The 21,160-nt window shown below is 43.8% G+C and overlaps 4 protein-coding genes across 6 annotated transcripts; 1 reads left to right on the top strand and 3 right to left on the bottom strand.

Annotated features, from left to right (window-relative positions):
• Nucleotides 1-730: 730 nt before the first annotated feature.
• LOC121792595 lies at nucleotides 731-7,858 on the top strand. The gene is made up of 3 exons (XM_042190606.1): nucleotides 731-1,493; nucleotides 6,173-7,005; nucleotides 7,237-7,858. The coding sequence occupies exons 2-3, from the start codon at nucleotides 6,766-6,768 to the stop codon at nucleotides 7,519-7,521; spliced, it is 525 nt and encodes a 174-aa protein (XP_042046540.1). The 5' UTR covers nucleotides 731-1,493; nucleotides 6,173-6,765; the 3' UTR covers nucleotides 7,522-7,858.
• A 1,367-nt stretch (nucleotides 7,859-9,225) lies between these two features.
• On the bottom strand, nucleotides 9,226-11,995 carry LOC121755117 (probable disease resistance RPP8-like protein 2). Its single transcript, XM_042150408.1, has one exon. The coding sequence runs from the start codon at nucleotides 11,646-11,648 to the stop codon at nucleotides 9,465-9,467; it is 2,184 nt and encodes a 727-aa protein (XP_042006342.1). The 5' UTR covers nucleotides 11,649-11,995; the 3' UTR covers nucleotides 9,226-9,464.
• Nucleotides 11,996-13,294: 1,299 nt separating this feature from the next.
• LOC121755093 lies at nucleotides 13,295-17,853 on the bottom strand. 3 transcript variants are annotated; one of them, XM_042150397.1, is made up of 3 exons: nucleotides 17,598-17,853; nucleotides 15,905-17,516; nucleotides 13,295-15,451 (listed from the first exon to the last, which is right to left on the bottom strand). In XM_042150397.1, the coding sequence occupies exon 3, from the start codon at nucleotides 15,420-15,422 to the stop codon at nucleotides 13,986-13,988; it is 1,437 nt and encodes a 478-aa protein (XP_042006331.1). In that variant the 5' UTR covers nucleotides 15,423-15,451; nucleotides 15,905-17,516; nucleotides 17,598-17,853; the 3' UTR covers nucleotides 13,295-13,985. The 3 variants fall into 3 exon arrangements, with proteins under 3 accessions (XP_042006331.1, XP_042006337.1, XP_042006324.1); XM_042150403.1 differs by having other exon boundaries at nucleotides 15,905-17,470; XM_042150390.1 differs by having other exon boundaries at nucleotides 15,905-17,853.
• Nucleotides 17,854-18,660: 807 nt separating this feature from the next.
• Nucleotides 18,661-20,874, bottom strand: LOC121792587 (disease resistance protein RPM1-like). The gene has a single exon (XM_042190595.1). It carries the CDS (start codon nucleotides 20,872-20,874, stop codon nucleotides 18,661-18,663), a length of 2,214 nt encoding a protein of 737 aa, XP_042046529.1.
• Nucleotides 20,875-21,160: the final 286 nt, after the last annotated feature.

Below are 21,160 nucleotides of genomic sequence, written 5' to 3'. Positions count from 1 at the left end.
CTTCTGGCACTCCTCCCCGCTGCGTATCCTCCCCTCACGGCAAAATGCCTTGTAGGCTGCTACTATTTTAGCCCACAAGTTGAGGATCCTCTGATTGTTCGAGGCGAGGGGGTCATCGCAAACACTCACCCACGCCTTGTACAGCGCGACGTTCTCTGCGTCCGTCCACTTCCTCCGTGGCTGGCTGTCGTCACCCGCCGGCTGCTACGCTCGCCGACCACCCTCTTCCCCTTCTTCTTCTTGGCAGCGCCACGACCCCGCCCTACTCCTCCCGTTTGAACGGGAGTGTCCGCATCCCCGAGATCTATCCCCAACTCCTCTAAAGAGAAAGTATCACACCCAGTGAACTGCGTCTCCGCTGGGGTAGATGTGTGCGAAGCAGCAGTAGCAAAATCAAGGCTGGGGCGATAAACGTTGTCCCCCCCGGCGTCAAAATTCACCCCGTGTGCCCACCCCAGCATCATCTGCATCCCGGGTACCCCTGCCCGCCCAGAACCGCCTGGCCGCCCTGCATCGCCGGACCCCCCGGCATCCCCTGCCATCCCTTGCCATCCCGGCATACCACCCCCGGATGCCATCCCGGGCATCATCTGCTGCCAAGGGTACATGTTGTTGTAGTACCCGGGCATCTGACCCCATCCACCTCCCACGGGGACCGTGGGAGTTTGAGACCCGCTCGTCCCTGGAGTAGGCTCGTTGTTGAGATCCATTTCTCGTTGTTGCTCTTGTATAGAAATTAAGATAGAGAGAATACTCGTTAAAACAAGTGCTGCGAATGAAAATGAAGTTCAAATCGCGTATATATAGACTTTCGAAAACAAATAAAAAAAATAAAATTGCGATCGTCGGTCGCTCGCCGATCGGAGGCTGCAATAGGAAGCGAGCCGATCGGCGAGCGCTTGCCGATTTGGTGCTCGCCAGCTGCAATAGTTCGGCGAGCGGACCGTCGAGCGCCAAAAATCGGCGAGCCAGTGCGCTCGCCTCTATTGCGGATGCTCTAATCGCGGACTATTAGAATTTAGAGTTTGAGAAGAAACAAAGAAAGGCATCAAATTTTCAGCAACTCTTTGTGCTAGTTTATTCCAGGACAATTAGTCACCCATCGCTAAACACATACCTCCGCAATGATTTTACACTTTTCACAGTCCATCGACGAGATCCTTCGCCCTTCGCTTTACCCGCCAGAGGAAGAAGCTCGGATTCCTCATGAATCATGCTCTCTTCCTCCAAAATTTCACAGCTCTCGACTCCAAACTCCGCAATATTAATATGAAGAAGGTTAAGAGGCTCAATCGTCGAACAAACAGCCTTGAAAGCAGCCACATAGAGGGAATACTGGAGATCAAACAGACTCCTACACTTTCCTTTCATGAAGAAACTCAAGGCCTGAAGCGCGTCAACGTCAAGAGCAGTCCCGCTTTCGGAAATATACAAGAAAGGCCTCCAGAATCCAGATCTACGCAGGAACCACTCCTTCGTGAATATATCAAACAGTAAACTGTCAACTCTAAATTTCCGGTTCAGTAATTGTTTTTACATTTACAGTAAACTTTCAAATTGGTCCTGTGCAAAATTGGTTTCGTACGTTTATGTCTTTGATATCACCACATATAGAGTTGTCAACTGGGCCGGGCTGGCCCAGCCCAGCTCGGCCCAGGCCCGGTATGGGCCGGCCCAGGCCCGGCTCGTTAGAGAAATGGAACGGGCTCGGGCTGGGCTTGTTGAGTGTAACGGGCTCTATTTGGGCCTATTTGTAAACCCAGGACCGGCCCAGGACCAGGCCCGCTAGCAGCCCAGGCCCAGGCCCAGCCCAGCCCAGCCCAGCTTCAACCCACTCCTATAAATACATGTAATTGTATTCCCTATGGAAACTCCAGCTTAGTTTTGCTGCATCGGAAAAACATACATACATAGAAATATTCCCTAAGAAAATACATCGTTTACACCGGAAAACGGGAATCCATACAGCAATTGAAAAGAATTAACTACATACATTAAGAAATCAGCGAATGTATTAAACGGAGTAAGGCTGGGGCAACCCTGTTAGTCCAATTTATAAATATAGTGATCGCAATTGAGAAAGAGATATGGAGAGGAACGGACTGTGGCAGGCGCGATGTAAGAGAGACGAGACATCAAACCAGACGGTGTCCTTTCCGGAAGGGATGGAAGAGCTTAACAGTGTTTTCGCGTCCCCTCCTCCGTCGGCTTCAGCCATAATCAAACTCATCCCTTTTCAGTATCCCGTTTCGTGAGTTCGTGTGCGTGTGATAAAGAGAGTGGAAGAGAGATTCTAACTCAGACCGGCCCAACCCAGCTCGGCCGGGCCCAGCTCGGCCCACTGACCAAGTGGGTCTGGGCTGGGCTGGGTTGAGATATATGAAAATAAGCCCGGCCCGGCACAGCTCGTTTCAGACCCTGGTCCTGGGCCGAGCTGGGCCTCAACACCCTCGGGCCTCGTCGGGCCTGGGCCGAGCTGGGCTAGCCCGGCCCAGTTGACAACTCTAACCACATATCTCTAGAAAATCATTAAGAGCATCCACAATGGCGGCGAGCGGACCGGCTAGCCGATTCCTGGCGCTGGACGGTCCGCTCGCCGAGCCATTGCAGCAGGCAAGCGTCAAATCGGCGAGAAAAACGGCGAGCGCACGCCGATTCCCTGGCGCTGGCCGATCGGCTGGCCGCCATTGCAGGCTCCCGATCGTCGAGCGATCGGCCAACCGATTTTTTATTTTTTTATTTAATTATCGAAACACTATATATACGCGATTTGCACGTCATTTTCATTCACACCACTTGTTTTAACGAGTTTTCTCTCTATCTTAATTTCTGTACAGGAGCAACAACGTGAAATAGAGCACAACAACGAGTCCACTCCAGTGACGAGCGGGTCTCAAACTCCCACGGTACCCGTGGGAAGTGGATGGGGTCCGATGGGCGGGTACTACAACTGTAAAAAATCATGGATTAAAATATGCTCGGTCAATGGATTTTGACCAAATAATAAATGTGACGAGACATTTAATTTTGTGAAATTAAATGGCATATCGTCGATCTACATTTTACGTAGATAAATGTAGTATATTCACTTTCTCAAATCCGATTTTCGGTGAGTGAGAAATAGTGGATTAAAGTTGGACATAATTAGCTTTTAATTAAAGCTTAGAGTTGGAGCTTAGGGAATAATTAACTAGTGTTAATTATCCCACATTGGAGGATTAACACATCTTTTGATGTGTATAAATTAAGTGACTTTATGTTACTTAATAATTATAGTGGACCAAGATGGGAGAAAGAGCCCACACGCGCGCGCCGCCCGCCCGAGCCCGTGCCCGATCCCGATCCCGATCCCGATCCCGATCTCAATCTCGATCTCGATCTCGATCTCGATCTTGGACTTGGACTTGGACTTGGACTTGAATCTTGGCAATTGGCCTTTGGGTGGTCTTTGGGCTTGGTGCTTGGCCCAAACTATTCTCGGCCTATAAATAGGCTAGTCATTCCACTGCATTAGCTACTACATCATTCACAAGCATTACAGCAAGCATTACAGCATAAGCTCTCTCCCTCTCTGCATTGTCTTTCTGTCGAAGCTCTGCTCTCTCCTCCATCCAGTTCGCCGGAGCTCTGCTGATTGCGGTGATGCATCAATAGAGACGTAGTCGTTTTACCTTTGGGGACGACACGCCAAACCGAAGAGCACTACCGGGGCGTATCTCGTCTTGCGGGAAGAGGCCTCCTCGACTCGGCTTAAACATTATTCACGGTTACTGTTTCGTTTTTGCATTTGTAATCTCATTCTAGTTCAGTTTCCTCTTTTGTATTTCTTCTTTTGGGTTGTATTACACCCGGCTTTTATCTCTTGTAATCCCCAGAAACCAACAACAACATGTACCCTTGGCAGCAGATGATGTCCGGGGGTAGTATGCCGGGATGGCAGGGGATGCAGGGCGGGCCGGCGATGCCGGGCTGGCAGGGGGTACCCGGGATGCAGATGATGCCGGGGTGGACACCCGGGATGCATATTATGCCGGGGATGCAGGGGACGCCGGGGGGGACAACGTCTATGGCCCCAGTTTTGATTTTTTGACTGCTTCTTCGCACACATCGACCACATCGGAGACGCAATTCACTGGGTTTGAAACTTTCTCCTTAGAGGAGTTGGGGATAGATCTCGGGGATGCGGACACTCCCGTTCAAACGGGGGGGGTAGGGCGGGGTCGGGGCGCACCAAAGAAGAAGAAGGGGAAGGGCAAGAGGGTGGTCGGCGAGTTGTCGCAGCCGGCTTATGACGAGAGCCCGGCACAGAGGAAGTGGACGGATGCAGAGAACGTCGCGTTGTCCAAGGCGTGGGTGAGTGTTTGCGATGATCCCCTCGCCTCGAACAATTAGAGGATGGTCAACTTGTGGGCTAAAATAGCAGCAGCCTACAAGGCATTTTGCCCGGAGGGAGGAGTGCCGTAAGGGGTGGGACCGAATCAGGGCTGCGGTCTCTCGATTTTCGAGCTTGTACACCAACGCCCTCCGCATGCAGACCAGTGGCCAAACTGACGAGGACTGCAGGAGGATAGTGGAGAAAGCCTTCCTCGTGTCCGGGCTTTATAAGGAGTTCACCTACTGGAACTGCTATGAGGTGCTGATGGACTCCAAGAAGTTTCGGGCAGGTGTCGATGCTGGCTGGCCGAAGAAGCAGCGACTGAACTATACCGGTGATTACAGCGGCAGTTCCCACGACCTCCCCGAGGATGTTAAGGAGTTCCCGTCCCCTCCCGCATTTACTCGCCGCACTCGCCCGGTTGGTCAAAGGCGGGCGCAACGGGCTCGCCAGGGTCCCAGGAGGTCCAGTCGGGCATCCCCTGTTGGCAAGTCGACAGCCGAGCTCGTCTTCTTCGCGCGTCAACAAACGCGGGCTCAGATGTACAAGATCTTAGCTGACTGGAATGCGGCAACTGCCCCCGAGGAGAAGAGTTTTCTTCACTCAATGCTCGTGAGTATGCGGGTCGATTTGGATGCCGCCGCGACACAGTTGGGGGGCTTAGACGCTGGCTCAGATGCCGCAGATTTGGGGGTCCCGGATAGTGGCGACAATGGCGACGAGTGAGGCGGAGGCGGGGGGCTCGTGTGTGGAAGAGGAGTTTTTTTTTAAATTAATGTAATTTTTTTAATTAATGTACTTTTTTTTAATTTTAATATTATTATTTTCTCGTATGTGTCGTAAATTTAATTCCGTATTTTGTGTGATTGTTAATTATTTGTTTTTATAATTTTGTTTATTGTGGCTAGCCTATGACTAGCCTATTGCTTGTCCAGTTGTTTGTCCTGATAATGTGGCAGGAGGAGTTTTTAAGTGTTGATGATGTGGCAGAAGGAGTTGTGGCCAGCCAATGGCTGGCCTATTTACCATCGTGTATGCTCTAATCACATTCCAATAATTTTCAACTCTTTTTTTTCATTTTGCCTCTAACTCCGTGAAAACTTATTTAATCTAAGTTCATTAATATTTTAAGAATTGAAATCTCACATTACATATATTTTTTAATTTTTAATTTATACAAAAATACCCCTTTCATCTCGGCCTAAGTGAAACGTTTTCCTTTTTAGTATGTTCCAACTAAGTAAGACATTTCATTTTTTGACAACAATCAACTCACTTCTCTCTCCTGTTTTTTCCTCTTATCTCTCTTACTATTTCCTCTTTCTTACTTTATTTTCTATTTTTCTTTCTTACTTTTTCCTCTCTCTTACTGTATTCTTTCTTACTTTTTTTCTTTCTTTCTCTATTCTCTCTTTTACTTTTTTTATTTCTTTCTCTTTCTTACTTTTCTCTTTCTTACTTTAACGTCTTGCTGGACGGAGGAAGTATTAATATACATAGGTATTTTAATTAAAATATTAAAATTTAAGTTTTTTTAGTGTTCCTAGGTCCACATATACTGTGTATGCATTATGCAAGGTTTCGCAGGAGTGGCAGTGGTTCTATTGGTATGTAAGTATAGCAGTTTTATCCGATATCAGCTTGGCAAAGATCTTGTTTTTATTTCAACACTAGCAAATGGGAAAATAGTTGAGAATTATTTTGCAATTTCTTTTAGTTTTGTAGAAAGATCATCAACGGTGAAAAAAAAATCATAGTTGCTGTTTGGCTGAAACAGTTTAATCATGCTCTTATCAGGTACATCTCCCTTGTTTTGTTTGCTGAGCTGGGTTTATTTAAATATCCAGCAGGTGCTGTGTTGTGCACTCTTTGCTCTTCAATCTTCAAAGTGATTTTGTGTGTGTGTTTTTGGTATGTATGCTACCGACAAGAAACAGGAGAAATATTAGAATACTGATTAGTCGGTGGAGTATTACAAAGGGATGAGAAAAATTCCAAAAAATCGTGTCTTTTCTTGTAAATGCTGGAGTACTTTTGATGATATGTACTACTACAAGTTAACACTGTTTGATTGAGTTATAGTATTATTTTCCCCCTTTCTTGCTTGGGTTGTGAAGCTTTGATTTAACTTGTAATAGAATCTATTTCTTGCTTTGGCTAAATAGAGAAGAGAAGCCTTATGGAAGTGCTTCCATTAAGTTTGATAAGATTCTTAGACGAATGGGAAGTCAGGCTGCTGATCATACTCAGCCTCGTCTTGCAAATTTTGCTGATCACTCTGGGTACTCGAAGGAAGTATATATACACACTCTGGATCCGAATCATTCTCTGGTCTGCTTACTTATTAGCAGATTGGGTGGCCGTTGTTTTACTTGGTACTATCTCCCTTGATGCATGCCAAAACAAGATCAATGATTCAACTGAGGTGGTTCTGGGCTCAGTTCCTTCTGCTGCATTTAGGCACCATCACAGCATATTCTCTTGAAGATAATGAGCTGTGGCTGAGGCATTTGGTGGGAATGGGGATTCAGACTGGCCTTGCTTTCTATATCCTACTTGTTGCTTTCCACAGCTCGGATTGGCTTCCCTATATGAGTGTCCTCATCTTCATTGCAGGTGGAATCAAGTATGGATAACGCTTGTCCACGCTCTATGCAGTCAGCAGTAAGAATTTCAGCAACTCTATGCTTCCTGAGCCTGATCCGGGGGGCAACTACGCAAGAGCGTCGAAGGCGGCTGAGGGGTCCAATCCCATTTTCGTGGTAGGCCTAAATTCCACCATGAGCCAAGTATACAAGAAGCTTATGAGCTATAGTTGAAGTATAAGCACCTCTTTTCTCACACGGTTTTGAGCATTCAAGATTATGACAAAACCAAATGCTACTTCGGCTGCTTTTGATATTATTGAGATTGAGTTTGGATTCTTGTTTGACGCGAAAGCATCTGTGGTCTATAATCTCAGGGGGTGTATCCTTCGGCTGATCACCTTCTCGTTCACGCTCATCTCATGGATGTTCTTCTTCTTCTTCTTCTTCTTCTTCTTCTTCAAGTGGGAGAAAGGGAAGTACAAGAGGTTGGACTTGGTGATCACTCTCACTTGTTGCTTGGGGTGGCTGTCTTGTCTTCTTGGAGATATATGCTGTTAGGGCTGTCGGGAACTCAGACTGGACGCATAGGCTCTGGGAGAGTGACAGAACAACTAGTTTTGCTTGAGTAATTCAGAAGCCAGTCAAGAAGAGATGGTCCTGTTCAACACAATCTACTTGATCTTTGTGTTGGAAGCAAATTTGCAATGTTGCCAAGAGGCATCACAAATGTTACTAGAATCTATCACTACCTTGAAAAGCAGTGGCACCAGTCGTTCTCCATAGATTCATACCAAAAATAGGAAGGCAAAAGTTATTAAGTAGTTTGCAAATATTTATAAAATTAATAATCATAAATTAAAACTACTTCTAATTAATATTCAAATACTTTCACATACTTCGTACAGTACTTAGTAGAGATTATGACTATCAATTCATTTTCCATGTCATTTCCCACCAAAATATAAGGCGAAAACCAAATTACTCTTTTATTGTTGTACATTAATAATTTATCATTATTTTAAAATGTTAAAGTTAAATTCTAGTGGTAGTATTTTACAAATATGATCCACCACTTTAAGCAAACCAAATCTCAACTCGATTGTGAAGAAATATTACTCCACACAACATGAAGAGTGGTCATCTTCAAAGCTACAACACATTTCTTCTTCTTATTTTATTATCTTTTCTCATTAATACAAATGCAAAATAATGCTCCGTTTTCCTTGCAAAATACCATGTTCATATAATCGACGATCTCCCTCCTAACTCGGGTGATCTTTTGCTGCATTGTGCCTCCAAGGATAAATCACACACTTCATGTCAAAGATAATTACAAATTCTATTTACGCAAAACTTTTTTCCACATCACTCACTTTTATTGTGCGTTTACGTGGGAGTCTAGAAACGTGAGTGTCGACATGTACAAATCCAAGTGGATAAACGATTGCACTTCTTTTACTCCCTCCGTTCCCCCATTAATTAGCACCGGTTGAATAGAAGCAGACGAGAGTTTTAGTTTTTATCTGAATTCATTGTATGAATTCAGAGTCATATCACATCCTATGTGAATTTATGATTTAAAAAACTAAAATATAGAGGTTTGTACTAACTTTTAAATTAATATGTGATCATTTTCTTTATTTAAAAAAAAGAAAAGGAAAGGAAAGGAAAGAAAAGAAAAGAAAAGAATTTTTTTATCAGAATAATATACTCCTATTAAATTAACATAAAACTTTGGGAGTTATTTTTAAGATGAATTTGCTGCGTTTTCTGAGATGAACGGAGGAAAAGTGAGCTGATACGAGGAAGGCGAAAAGCAAGCGCGCTGCAATTTCCTACTTTTGAGGTGATTAATTCCGTATTTTTGGTGTTGTTCGTCGTTACTCAAGATATATGAGATTGTGGGTAAATTGATGGTGTTTTCGTTGAGGATTTCTGTTCTCACTAGCTGAAATCAACAGATGCAATTCATGATCCTTGCTGATTTCCATTTTGTCCGCATCTTGTAGAAACCTAGAACTACATTTTTTAGTTTTTAGGGGATTTGATCTTGTTGAATACAGAAAATATGTTGAAATTATAGTTTGTACTATAAGATATTGATACTCGAATTGGATTTATCTAAAATACTCACAAAACAAGAGCAAGCCTATTGATAAAAACTTGCACACACTAGCTGTTTGATACAAATACAATCATATATTCGTACCAGAAAAGTGTGAATATAGGGATCAAGAGAGTGGCACTTATATCGTACATGCGTGCTATTCAAATTATATGTAAAGAGTTATTATTACAAAAGATGCAGAAATGTGTTTCTGAGTTCGGTTTATACAAGCTGTAGAATCCATTTAATTCTTTTGGAGAAAAAGATACATTCAACAGAACATGAATTTAAACAATCCTCATTAGTCATTGCATAATAAAATAATACTAATAAGTGGAGTAATAATCTACACATTCTTCAAAGAATCACCATAATGTTGAGCATCAAGGTGTCCTTAGAAATCTTTGATGGAGACCTTCCACTGATACTCTTTGGCAATATTGTTCTTGAACTCAGAGGGCATGTTGTTCAAGATCAAATCTTGGAAAGTTTCCTGCTCCAGCAAGCTGGCTGGGAAGTTTTGAAGTTTGGAACACCTTCTAATGTTGACCTCTTTGAGTTTCTTCATTGCTCCGTCTTCGACTTTCCATTCCTCGAGATCTTGGAGCACCCAGAGTTTTAGAACCTCAAGATTCTTAAAGCTTTTACTCGGGCAGACCATTTTCTCCTTGACGAATGAACTGCCGAGCAGCCTCAAAACTGTTAAATCCAGGAGCTGTCCAAGAATTGGCATGGGATCTTCGGATAGAAACGTCAATGATAATGTGAGAACCTTAATATGAGGTGGGAACTGATCCAAGGTAGGAAGTTGTTGCAGCTTCCCAAGTAACTTCATGTGAGATAGTTTTGTCAAGCCTGAAAAATGCAATAAACTAAGATCCGAAGGTTTCCCACAATCATCTTTGGATCGCAACCTCAATGATTGAAGATCCTTTAGCTCAGAAATCCACTTCACCAAAGCTTCTGTAGCTTGGCCTTGACCTCTGTCTTGGACAGCATCATGATCAGCACTGCGCTGGATGAAACGGAAAGAAATGCCCAATTCTCTTAGGTGTTTCATCTTGCTCAAACCATTTTTGATCGGGCTCTCATGGCTGACTGATAATCCCCAGAGTGTCAGGAGATCAGGCAAGGATTCTCGGCAATGCAGAGGCGCATTCTTGTCTAGATGGACTTCATCGAGATTGAGATGCTGGAGATTCTTCAGTTTCCAAATGGTGGTCGGGATCTTGTCGATGCGTGTATGCTTCAAGTCTAACGTTTGGAGATAAGGGAGTTCACCAACTGATTTAGGAAGCTTATCCAAGAAAGTCCATCTCAATCCCAGATACCTCAAATGAAACAAGTCACCTAGGTTGTCGGGCAAATTAGGTTTGTAGACTCCCTCCAGATCAAGTACCCTCAGCAAGCCAAGCCCTTTGCCCATTTTGCTAACAAGAGAGTTTACATGCTTTGCTGGAGTATCCTTTTTCTGTAGGTTGAAAGATATGTAAGACCTAACATGTTGAGTTTGACAAGGCTCAAGTGGAGCATTCCTGGCATCAGCATATTCAACAAGTCTCCTCGTTTCGCAAGAACTATCTGATCCAGGATGAACATGGAAAAGGCGGATATCCCGCGCCTGTTCCAACAAGTGGTCGTGGAGAGCCCCTTGCAACCGGCACCTTCTAGCGCTTCCATCTGACCTTTGTTTCGACACCATTATCAAGCTGCGTTTCACCAGATCTTCGAAATACTCTTGCGCCCCATCTTCTTGGAACCCTCCATGTTTCTGTCGTTCTACGAATCCCTCAGCAAGCCACAACCGTATCAGCCTCCTCACTGGAATGTCGCGTTCTCTGGGAAACAGTGTCATATAGACTAGACACAGTTTCAAATGGTGATCCAGATGATTGTAGCTTGACTTCATGTTATCGATCTCCTTCTCCTTCATGCTTGAGCTCAGAACTTGAGTTTCTTCATGAATAGAAGAAAGTGGAGGATTCTGTTTGATCTCCAGTCTTCCCTCTATGTTGTTGCTTTCAAGGCTCTTTGTTCTGCTCTCGACACGATTCATGCTTTCAAGGCTGCTTGTTCCCTCTATGCTGCTGCTTTCAAGGCTGTTTGTTCTGCTCTCGACCCAATTCATGCTTTGAAGGCTGTTTGTTCCCTCTATGTTGCTGCTTTCAAGGCTGTTTGTTCGACGGTTGAGCCTCTTAACCTTTGTCTTAATATTGCGGAGTTTGGAGTCGAGCATTTTGAGAGCTGTGAAATTTTGGAGGAAGAGAGCATGATTCATGAGGAATCCGAGCTTCTTCCTCTGGCGGGTGAAGCGAAGGGCAAAGGACTCGATGGAGTCCTCGATGGAGTAGATTTCGCAGAGATACTCCTTCCTCAGATTCTTGATCTCTTCAGCATTTTGTTCCTTATCTGCAGCACCAACCAAGGAGCGCCAGATCTTTTTATTGAGCATCTGCTCCATCTGCTTGAGGCGACGGCCAATGATCTTGTTGCTTGCGAAGGACTTGTCCTTTATCAACTCCCTTAGCTTCTGGAGCACCACAGATGCAACTGCATCTACAGCCATGTTCTCACCCATTGATGATCACAAAAGTGAAGGTTAGTTCACAACCTGTGCCTTCTTGCTTTTATGATGGATGCAGTATCTTCTGTATTGTATATAAGTAAGAGATAGAGATATAAGAGTTAGTTGAAGTAGAATGAAGATGGTTTAACTGGTCTGGTCTGGTCTGGAGTTGTTATTGCTTGATTTTATGATGAATGGATGTAGTAAATGTTGTGTGTATGTGAGAGAGACAAGTTAAAGATGATAGGGAAGGTGGGGCATTCATGTACAATTATTGGATTGAATTAATTAATGAGGTAAAGCTCCTTCATCGACCAAGACTTTCCTTATTTTTTCCATTCAACTTCTCTAATTTTTGTGTGGGGCATTCATGTACAATTATTGGATTGAATTAATTAATGAGGTAAAGCCCCTTCATCGACCAAGACTTTTCTTATTTTTTCCATTCAACTTCTCTTATTTTTGTGTGGGGCATCCATCCATAGAGATGTCAATCGGGCCGGCCCTACTCGGGTTGCGGGTCAATCGGGTGCGGACTAATCGTGTTGTGAATTCTTTCGGGTTGTAAAAGTTCAACCCTAACCCTAAAAGCTCTAGTTTCGGACCAGCCCACGGGTTGCGGGCTACATTGACATCCTAGGCATTCATGTACAGTTATTGGATTGAATTAATTAATGAGGTAAAGCCCCTTCATCGACCAAGACTTTTCTTATTTTTTACATTCAACTTCTCTGATTTTTGTGTGGGGCATCCATCCATAGGGATGTCAATCGGACCGGCCATACTCGGGTTGCGGGTCAATCGGGTGTGGACTAATCGTGTTGTGAATTCTTTCGGATTAGAAAAGTTCAACCCTAACCCTAAAAGCTCTGGTTTCGGACCAGCCCACGGGTTGCGGGCTACATTGACATCCTAGGCTTTCATGTACAGTTATTGGATTGAATTAATTAATGAGGTAATGCCCCTTCATCGACCAAGACTTTTCTTATTTTTTCCGTTCAACTTCTTTGATTTTTGTATTTGTGTATTGTTTGGTTAGAGAAAGCAAAAATTAATTAGGAGACATCGCGTGTAACGGACTTACAGGTGGACATTAAATATATTTAAATCCAAACTTGAAATACTCATTCTGTCACATAAAAATAAAAAAAATTAGGAAACAATATGGGTTCTAATGTGAAATTGGTAAAGTAAATGGAAAGAAAAGGTGATGGAGTATTGCTTTAGATTTAGAATTTCCCTTGGGTCACTATGGATAGCCAAAATGTGAGATGGAGAATGTGTAACAACCAAAATTGACTATTATCCCATCTTCAGTGTTTAAGTTGATCCAATGTTTAAAAAAAATAGTCGATTCCACATTTATCTTTTATTCTCACAAAATTTAGTGAATAGCCAAAATGTGTGATGGAGAATGATTTTTCACATTAGCAACCAAAATTGGCTATTCTTCTTCAACATTTATCTCTTTGTTATGCTCATAAAATTGGTTTTTATATTAGTCCTTACTAATAGAATTCATATACAGTATTTGATAACAAAGAAGAAAAGACAAGAGAATGGATGTCTCTGTCTTTTACCAAATCAAATAATATCACACAACTTTATGAAATAAAGTGCATGTCCATGCACAAATTGTAAGCAGCAGATACTACAAGTTTTAATGGGGGGAAAATGAGCAAAGATTGCAAGAATCTATTTTACAAGGACATCATAAACACCAGTAGAATATTGATTGAGAAAAAAACATTTTGTTTTAGGTCTAGGAGGACCTGATTTTAACTCTAGCATGACCTTGAGATATCTGGAACTGCTCAGTGATGCCCAAATGTGCCATAAGAAGCCATACATGGCTTAGCAGCTCTCCGCCCTTCCGCAGCTGGTGTGCGTGGTGGGTGCCGCTGCAATGTGTGGCAGCATGAGCCAGCATCTCCACCCACACTTTGCTTATAATCTCCCACCTCTGCGACTCTACCTTCACATCTAAGAGAGACTGGGCCAGTATACAAGCATCGAACAGCACACTTTTGCTCCGGTCTCCCTTCACTTTAGCCGGTGGCACTTGGGTGCTCACCTCCAGCAGCTTCTTGCACGCCTCCCCTTTCCTGGATATCATCGCCCCCCTCTCTCTGAAAAACACTTTTGCCTCCGCACACGTGTCCCGGAACCTTATCAACCCAATCCCCATTGGCAGCATGAAAGGGTAGACAATGAGGAGATACAGCATGTATTCAGATATGTGCTTGCTGTGGCCTGCAAGTGCAGCCTCCTCGCTTTCGTTGTCGGGTGGTTCCAGCGAATAGCAGAGGTCCGTGGCGATGTGCCAGAGGAGGATCCTCTGGTCGAATTCTATCTCTTTGTTCTTATCAAGAGAGAGAGAGAGGGATACTTTTCAAGAGTGAAACTTCCCCTTCTATTCCACATAGTAGAAGCAGAGCAATTTGTGTAGCTCTTCAACTCCCCGAATATTAGCTTTTTCAGATCTATGGAGACGTCGACAAACGACTTGTGCCACTGCTTTTCAATGTAGTGATAGATTCTAGTAGCCTTTCTGATGCTTCTAGGCAACACTGCAAATTTGTTTCCTACACAAAGATCAAGTAGATTGTGTTGAGCAGCTTTCTCCGACCATCTCTTCTTGACTGGCTGAAACCAGTGAATTACGCGAGCAAAACTAGTTGTTCTGCGACTTCTGTCACATCCCCTGAGCCTACACATCCAATCTGAGTTCACGAGAGCCCCAACAGCGTATATCTCTAAGAAGACAGCCACCACAAGCAACAAGTGAGTGATCACCAAGTCCAACACCTTGTACTTGGCTTTATCGCACACGAAGATGAACACCATCCATGCAATGAGCGTGCACGAGAAAGTGATCGCCCGAAGGAAACACCCCCTGAGATTATAGACAATGGATGCTTTCGTGTAGAGTTCATCAAACATGAACCCAAGCTCAATCTCAACAACCTTAAAAGCTTGCTCCCCGTCCAGCTTCATGAAGTAGGATTTGCTTCTGTCACGATCTTGAAAGCTCAAGATTGTGTCAGCAAATAGGCGCTTAAACGTCAAGAATAAGTCGTAAGCTTCTAGTACACTTGGTTCATCGGGGAAATCGTGCTGAGCAGGACCATGTATTTCTTCAACCTCATCCACACTAACACTGAACCCTTCAGCTTCCTTCAACGCGTATTCCTCCATGAATTTCGCGTAGTTGGGCCCCGGATCAGGCTCTGGGAGCATAGAGTCACGGAAATTCTCACTATTGGCTGCACACAACGTGGACAAGCGCTCTCCGTACTTGATTCCACCCGCTATAAAGATGAGGGCACTCAAAGAGGGAAGCCAATCCGAGCCGGGGGAAGCAACAAGTAGTACATAGAAAGCAAGGCCAGTTTGAATCACCATCCCCACCAAATGCCTCAGCCACAGCTCATTGTCTTCAAGAGAATACGCTGTGATGGCGTCGGGGCTGCCTAAATGCAGCAGAAAGAACTGAGCCCAGAACCACCTCAGTTCAATCCCAGGTTCATCATTAATCTTTTTGTGGCACTTATCAAGGGTGTTCTTCGAGATGATGCCAAGCGAGACGACAGCCACCCAATCTGCCAATAAGTAAGCAGACCAGAGAATGATTCGGATCCAAAGTCTGCATATATATTTCCTGCGACCACCCATAGTGATCAGCAAAATTTGCAAGAAGAGGCTGAGGATGATGGACACCCTGACTTCCCATTCGTCAAAGAATGTCATCAAATTTAGTGGAAGCACTTCCATAAGGCTTTTCATCTTCTCCACAAGAATCAAAGCGCAAACCACTAGTCGTTTTAGCCAAAGACAAAATAGACAGCATCAGATTCTATTTCAAGTTAGATCATAGCTTCACAACCCAAGCAAGAAAAAAGGAAAGGAAGAAAGCTCAATCAAACTGCAGGTAGTAGCATTTTAGCCAGAGACGAAATAGACAGCATCATCAGGTTAGGTTCTGTTTCAAGTTGGATCATAGCTTCACAACCCAAGCAAGAAAATTGGAAAAAGATCAAATTACAGGTATGAAAACGGGAGACCAACAACGCTAATTTCATCGAAAGTAGCATTCACAAGACAAGACCTAAACATCTTACATCAACCCAAACAAAGTGTTTCTGCAGTTTGGATTATTTCACTTTTTTGGGGGAATTTTCTAATATTTCTCTTGTTTCTTGTCAATAACATACATACACGAAACCAAGCTCAACAAAGGAAGTAAAGAAGAAACAAGGGAGATGTACCTGATGAGAGCGTTATCAAACTGTTTCAGCCAAAAAGCAACTTAGAATTTTGATGATCTTTCTACAAAACTACACAGAAACTGCAAAAAAATTCTCAACTATTTTACCCATTTGCTGGAGTTGAGATAAAAACAGCATCTTTACCCGAAATCGGATAGAACTACAAAAAATAGTCTGTTTCCAACTTAAAAGGGGAAAAAATCAGTCTTTTCTTGTATTTTGTCCAGACCTGCAAAACCAATCAATATATTAATATATTAGAGCGCATCCACAGTAGCGACACTTCCGATAGCCCCGTCATTTTTGTTTTGTCTACAACCACTTCGTATTTGTCCGTGCCCACAAAAAATAGTGTCCGCAGTTATAAAGGACACTTTTTTAGCCACTTTTCATTTTATTTTATATTTTGTTTATTTTAGTTCAATTATAATTAGAATTATCGGAATGTAAATAACTAGAAAACGAGGTAATATTGAAATTTAAAAAAAGTATTGGGACCAAATATTCGTTGTATTACGGAAATGGAAAATTTATACAACAAACATTTTTTAAAAATACAAATAAAAACTCCTCCACCGTCTAATCGGTGGCTGAGTCGGATTCCTCCGCCGCTTCTCCGCCGCCTCCCCCGCTGCCACTCGCCGCCCCCTGCCGCTGCCCCAGCCGCAGACAACCCCAGCTGATCCTTGATCCGACACATGAGCGCGTAGTATATATCCTTGGTGATCGGGTCGGTCGCTGTCTCATAGAAACAACAGTTTTCTTGCAGTTGTTTCATCAACTGCATATCAATGTTCCTCTGCAAGACCTCGGGGGGACCAGTGCCCACGGAGTGCGGTATAGGGGCGGGTTGCGAGATGCCCGATCCAGAAGAGGCTGAGGAGAGGCGGGAGGAACCTGCAGCCACTCTAGCGCCTCGGATAGAGGCATGTTGGCCCGGAGGGCGTGGGCTCCTAGAGTGTGTAGCTGCGGGCTCTTCCGTTTGGTCGTCGTTGAGGTCGAATGATTGCGAGCCGCTGCCGCTGCTGTAGTCCCTAGCGATGTTTTGTCTAGTTCGCTTCTCCCTAGGACCTATCCCCCTCTCCTCTGGCCTTGAATTTCGGGCACTTCTCGAGAACGAGATACTCTTCCCAGGAGTTGAACTTCGGTCAGCCTTCCGTGTTGAATTGGGACATAGACAACGCTTTCATGTCGGCCTCGCTTCGGCCACTCTCAGAGGTGAGAAGGTTGTTCTCGTATATGTCTGCAAACCTCTTGGTGTCTCGCAGAATCCTAGATCACTTTTTGCGGAGCTGTTTCACGTCACGCGGTTTGGCGCCTCTCGGCTTGAACTTGTTGTATGCCAACATGACGCGCTTCCAAAAGCTCGGCTCGGTCTGATCGGTGTCCACTATGGGGTCTTATGTGATGACATCCCACTCCCTCGCCACAGCAATGGACTCCCCCCTTGGTGTAGTGCGTGGACCGTTTACCGCCGACCCCCGTTGCCTCGCCACCGCTGTCGGCGCCGCTCCCCTCGTCGCCACCGCCGCTGCCGCCTCTGCTAATATCATCTTTGCAGTAGCACTGTAGCTCGATTCAAAACTCATCCGAAATTACAATTGAGTCCTTCCTTTTTGATGATACTCGAAGAAGACAGAGAGATGAGAGATGGAAAAATAGAGAAGAATAATTAGATGAAGAAACTACTTACCTGATTATAGAGAGTTGTAGATGGTTGAAGAACTTGGTGAAGAAAATTTGGATATGCAGCCATTGAAAATGAAAATACAGAGAAGGGGAAGATTGAAGAAGATAGCGGCGATGGGAGAGAGAAGGGGAAATACGGAGAAGGGGAAGATTGAAGAAGATACGGAGAGAGAGAAAATTAGGTTTAGTAGTATAATTTGGAGTAGTTAATTACGAGATGGGCTAATTAATGGCATGGGCTAATGAAACATATGTATTTGTTTTATATAATTATGATGTTTTTTTAATGTATTTTAATTTATGTTTGAATGTTATTGTAGTATGCTTATGTATTATAATTTGAAGTTAATGTATATTTTATTGAATGCATAATATATTTAATATATAAATATAATATATTATTATAAATAATTGTATCAAATTATATTTGGAAAATTATTGACAAAGTGTTGTGGGGTGAATGTGTAATTTAAATAAATATGTACTTAAGATTGGAAAAGTAAAAAAAGTAGGTAAATATAAAATATTTTTTGAGTTTTGAGTTTGGTGTAAATAGTTGGTGTAAAATTACTGTTGATATGACAGAAAAATGAATTTGAGTTTGAGTTTGGTATAAATGGCTAAGGCATCATTTACTAGTAATTCTTTTTGATAAATAAATTTGAAAAGTGGGAGGGTGAATCTACGGCGTCGGAAAAGTAAGTGAGCTGATATTTTTTTTAACGGTTTGGTAATCGATTTTGTGAATTTTTTGTTGAGATTTTCTGCTTCCCATTACCTCAGATGAATCGATTGATGATTGTTAATCTCTATTTGATTTGCATCTATTTCGCGAATTTTTTTAGATTTATTTGTGGGATTTTGCTCTTTTGAGTGTCTTTCCATTTGAATGCAGAAATATTGACGAAATTAGATCTAAATTGCGATTATTTCTTAGATTAGTTTTATGAAGACTTGTTTCTCTAATTTTGACATTCATTAATGTGTTTTCGTGTTCATTTCATTTTTTTAAACAATGTGATTTTTAAACACTCATGAGATATGTATACTGTAATAAACTACATCCATCAAGGAATCATCCTGATCTTGAGCTCATAGTTGTTCTTTGAAATCTTGAACTTCATGTGGGAGAGTTTCTCCAAGCGTGAAAACGGCCTTAAACTAAGGCGTAAAGGGTTCCCAGCATCATCTTTGGATCGCAACCTCAATGATTGGAGATCAGTTAGCTCGGAAATCCACTCCACCAAAGGATCTTGACATCTCTCATGATCATCACTGAGCTTGATGCAACGGAAAGAAATGCCTAGCTCTCTTAGGTGTTTCAGCTTGCTCAGGCCATTCTTTATTGGGGTCTCGTGGCTGACTGATAACCCCAGCAGAGTTAGGAGATCGGGCAAGGACTCGCGGAAGTGCAGAGGTGTGTCCTTGTCTAGATGAACTTCGTTGAGATTGAGATGCTGGAGATTCTTCAGTTTCCAAACAGTTTTCGGGATCTTGTCTATCCGTGTATGCTTAAGGTCTAATGTCTGGAGATGAGGGAGTTCGCCTACAGATTTTGGAAGCTTGTCGATGAATGTCCACCTCAATCCGAGATACCTCAAATGATACAAGTCCCCTAGATTGTCCGGCAAACAAGGTTGGTACACTCCCTCAAGATCAAGAACCCTCAACAAGCCTAACCCTTTCCCCATTTTTCTAACAAGTGAGCACACATACTTTGCTGGAATATCCTTTTTCTGTAGCTTGAATGATATGTAAGACCTCGTATGTCGAATTGGAGCAGTAGTGGGTGGGACAATCCCGGCATCAGCGCATTCGATGAGCCTCCGCATCCCAGCCAAGCTTTCGTCTGATCCGGGATGGACGTGGAAAAGGTGGATATCCTGAGCCTGTTCCAGCAAAAAGTCATGGATGGCGCCTTGCAGCCGGCACTTTCTAGCGCTCCCATCTGAGCGCTGCTTCGACACCATTATCAAGCTGCGTTTCACCAGGCTCTCGAAATACCCCTGCGCCACGTCTTCTTGGAACTCGCGTGGCTGCTTCACATCTTTGTGGAACTCACGTGGCTGCTCCACGAACCCCTCGGCTAGCCACAACCGTTGCAGCCTACTCACTGGAATGTCCATCTCTCTAGGAAATAGTGTCATGTAGATGAGACACAGTTTCAAGTGGTTGTCAAGGTCGTTGTAGCTCAGCTTCATTATGTCGGCTGCCTGCCAATTTCTGAGGCGGTCGAGTGTTTTGGGCCACTCACTTCTGTCCTTCATCGAGAACAGGCTGCCGAGCAGGACAATGCTCAACGGCAGCCCCTGGCAAACCTTGATGATCCTCTTCTTCACTGGGCATTTGGTATCTTGATGTGATCCCACCTTTGCCATGAACAGAGTCCAACTCTCTTCATGATTCAGCTTCTCCATGTTATACCTCCGCCCCTTTGGATCAGCTACGCCCTCGTAACAAGTGGTGAGGATGATCTTGCTCCCATTTTCTTGATCTGGGAAAGCATGCCTTATCCTTTCCCATTGCTCCAAAGTCTGAACTCCGTCCAACACGACGAAGTATCTCCGGCCACTCAGTTCCTGCGCGAGCCTGTTTTTGAGTGACTCCTCTCTTGTCCCATCTTGGACTTCAGTTTTCGTCACCTGATTCAGCAAGGCGAGCAAGATATCTGTGGTTGTAGATTTCTCGAAAACAGTCACCCAAGCAGCACTGTTGAACGTCTTGGTGATGGCTCTGTTCCCATAAACAGCACGAGCCAGCATCGTCTTGCCTGAGCCCAGTTCGCCTACTATGGGGATTACCCGGCCGTCATCCGGACTCAACAGCCTACGCCGCAGATCATCCACCTTACCTTGGTATCCAACAATTGGTAGCTCTTCCTCATTGTAGGAGTAGCTATACATGAGCTTGGAGTGCTCTATCCGCTCTCGAATTATCGAAGTACTGCGCAGATTCTGTATACTTGAGTTGAGGCTCTCAGTTTCTTCATCATTGGAAGAAAATGGAACCTCTTGCATCTCTTCACCATCTAGTTCATCAGTGTCATCACACTCTGGCTGCTGCGACAGGCTTCCCGCTCTGCTGCTGCCTTCGAGGGTGTTTGTTCGACTACTGATCTTCTTGACCTCTATTTGAATGCTGCAGAGCTTGTAGTCGAGCATCTTGAGAGCTGTGAATTTCTTGGGGAAGAGAGCGTGATTCATGAGGCATCCGAGCTTCTTCCTCTGGCGGGTGAAGCGGAGGGCGAACGACTCGATTGAGTCCTCGATGGTTGGCTTCATCTCGTTGAGGCGAGGGCTTATGATCTTGTTGGTGGCAAAGGACTTGTCTTGGAGCACCACTGATGCAACTGCAACGAGGACATTAATATTCAGTAGACATTATATCCATTTGTATTTGTCTACTTCAACGACCAACACTTTTGTGATTTTTGAAATTACATCTTGATGAAAGAGTATTGTCGTTACTATGAAATTTCCAGCAAATATCATGCAAGTACCCTCATAGTTTCTTTATCCATGAATCGTTGGTTTAATAATCGTAGCATGAGACGTATTTAAAATTATA

This window comes from Salvia splendens, chromosome 1, assembly GCF_004379255.2.
Source record: "Salvia splendens isolate huo1 chromosome 1, SspV2, whole genome shotgun sequence".
Classification (NCBI taxonomy): domain Eukaryota; kingdom Viridiplantae; phylum Streptophyta; class Magnoliopsida; order Lamiales; family Lamiaceae; genus Salvia; species Salvia splendens.
This window is presented reverse-complemented; position numbering and strand designations above follow the sequence as displayed.

Excerpts from the sequence above, each read along its gene's own strand:
- LOC121792595 (XM_042190606.1), top strand. The coding sequence starts at position 6,766 with ATGCATGCCAAAACAAGATCAATGATTCAACTGAGGTGGTTCTGGGCT. Across the intron at positions 7,006-7,236 it reads TTGCAGGTGGAATCAAGTAT|ATTATGACAAAACCAAATGC; the intron begins GGATAACGCTTG and ends TGAGCATTCAAG.
- LOC121755117 (XM_042150408.1), bottom strand. The coding sequence starts at position 11,648 with ATGGGTGAGAACATGGCTGTAGATGCAGTTGCATCTGTGGTGCTCCAG.
- LOC121755093 (XM_042150390.1), bottom strand. The coding sequence starts at position 15,422 with ATGAAAAGCCTTATGGAAGTGCTTCCACTAAATTTGATGACATTCTTT.
- LOC121792587 (XM_042190595.1), bottom strand. The coding sequence starts at position 20,874 with ATGAAGCCAACCATCGAGGACTCAATCGAGTCGTTCGCCCTCCGCTTC.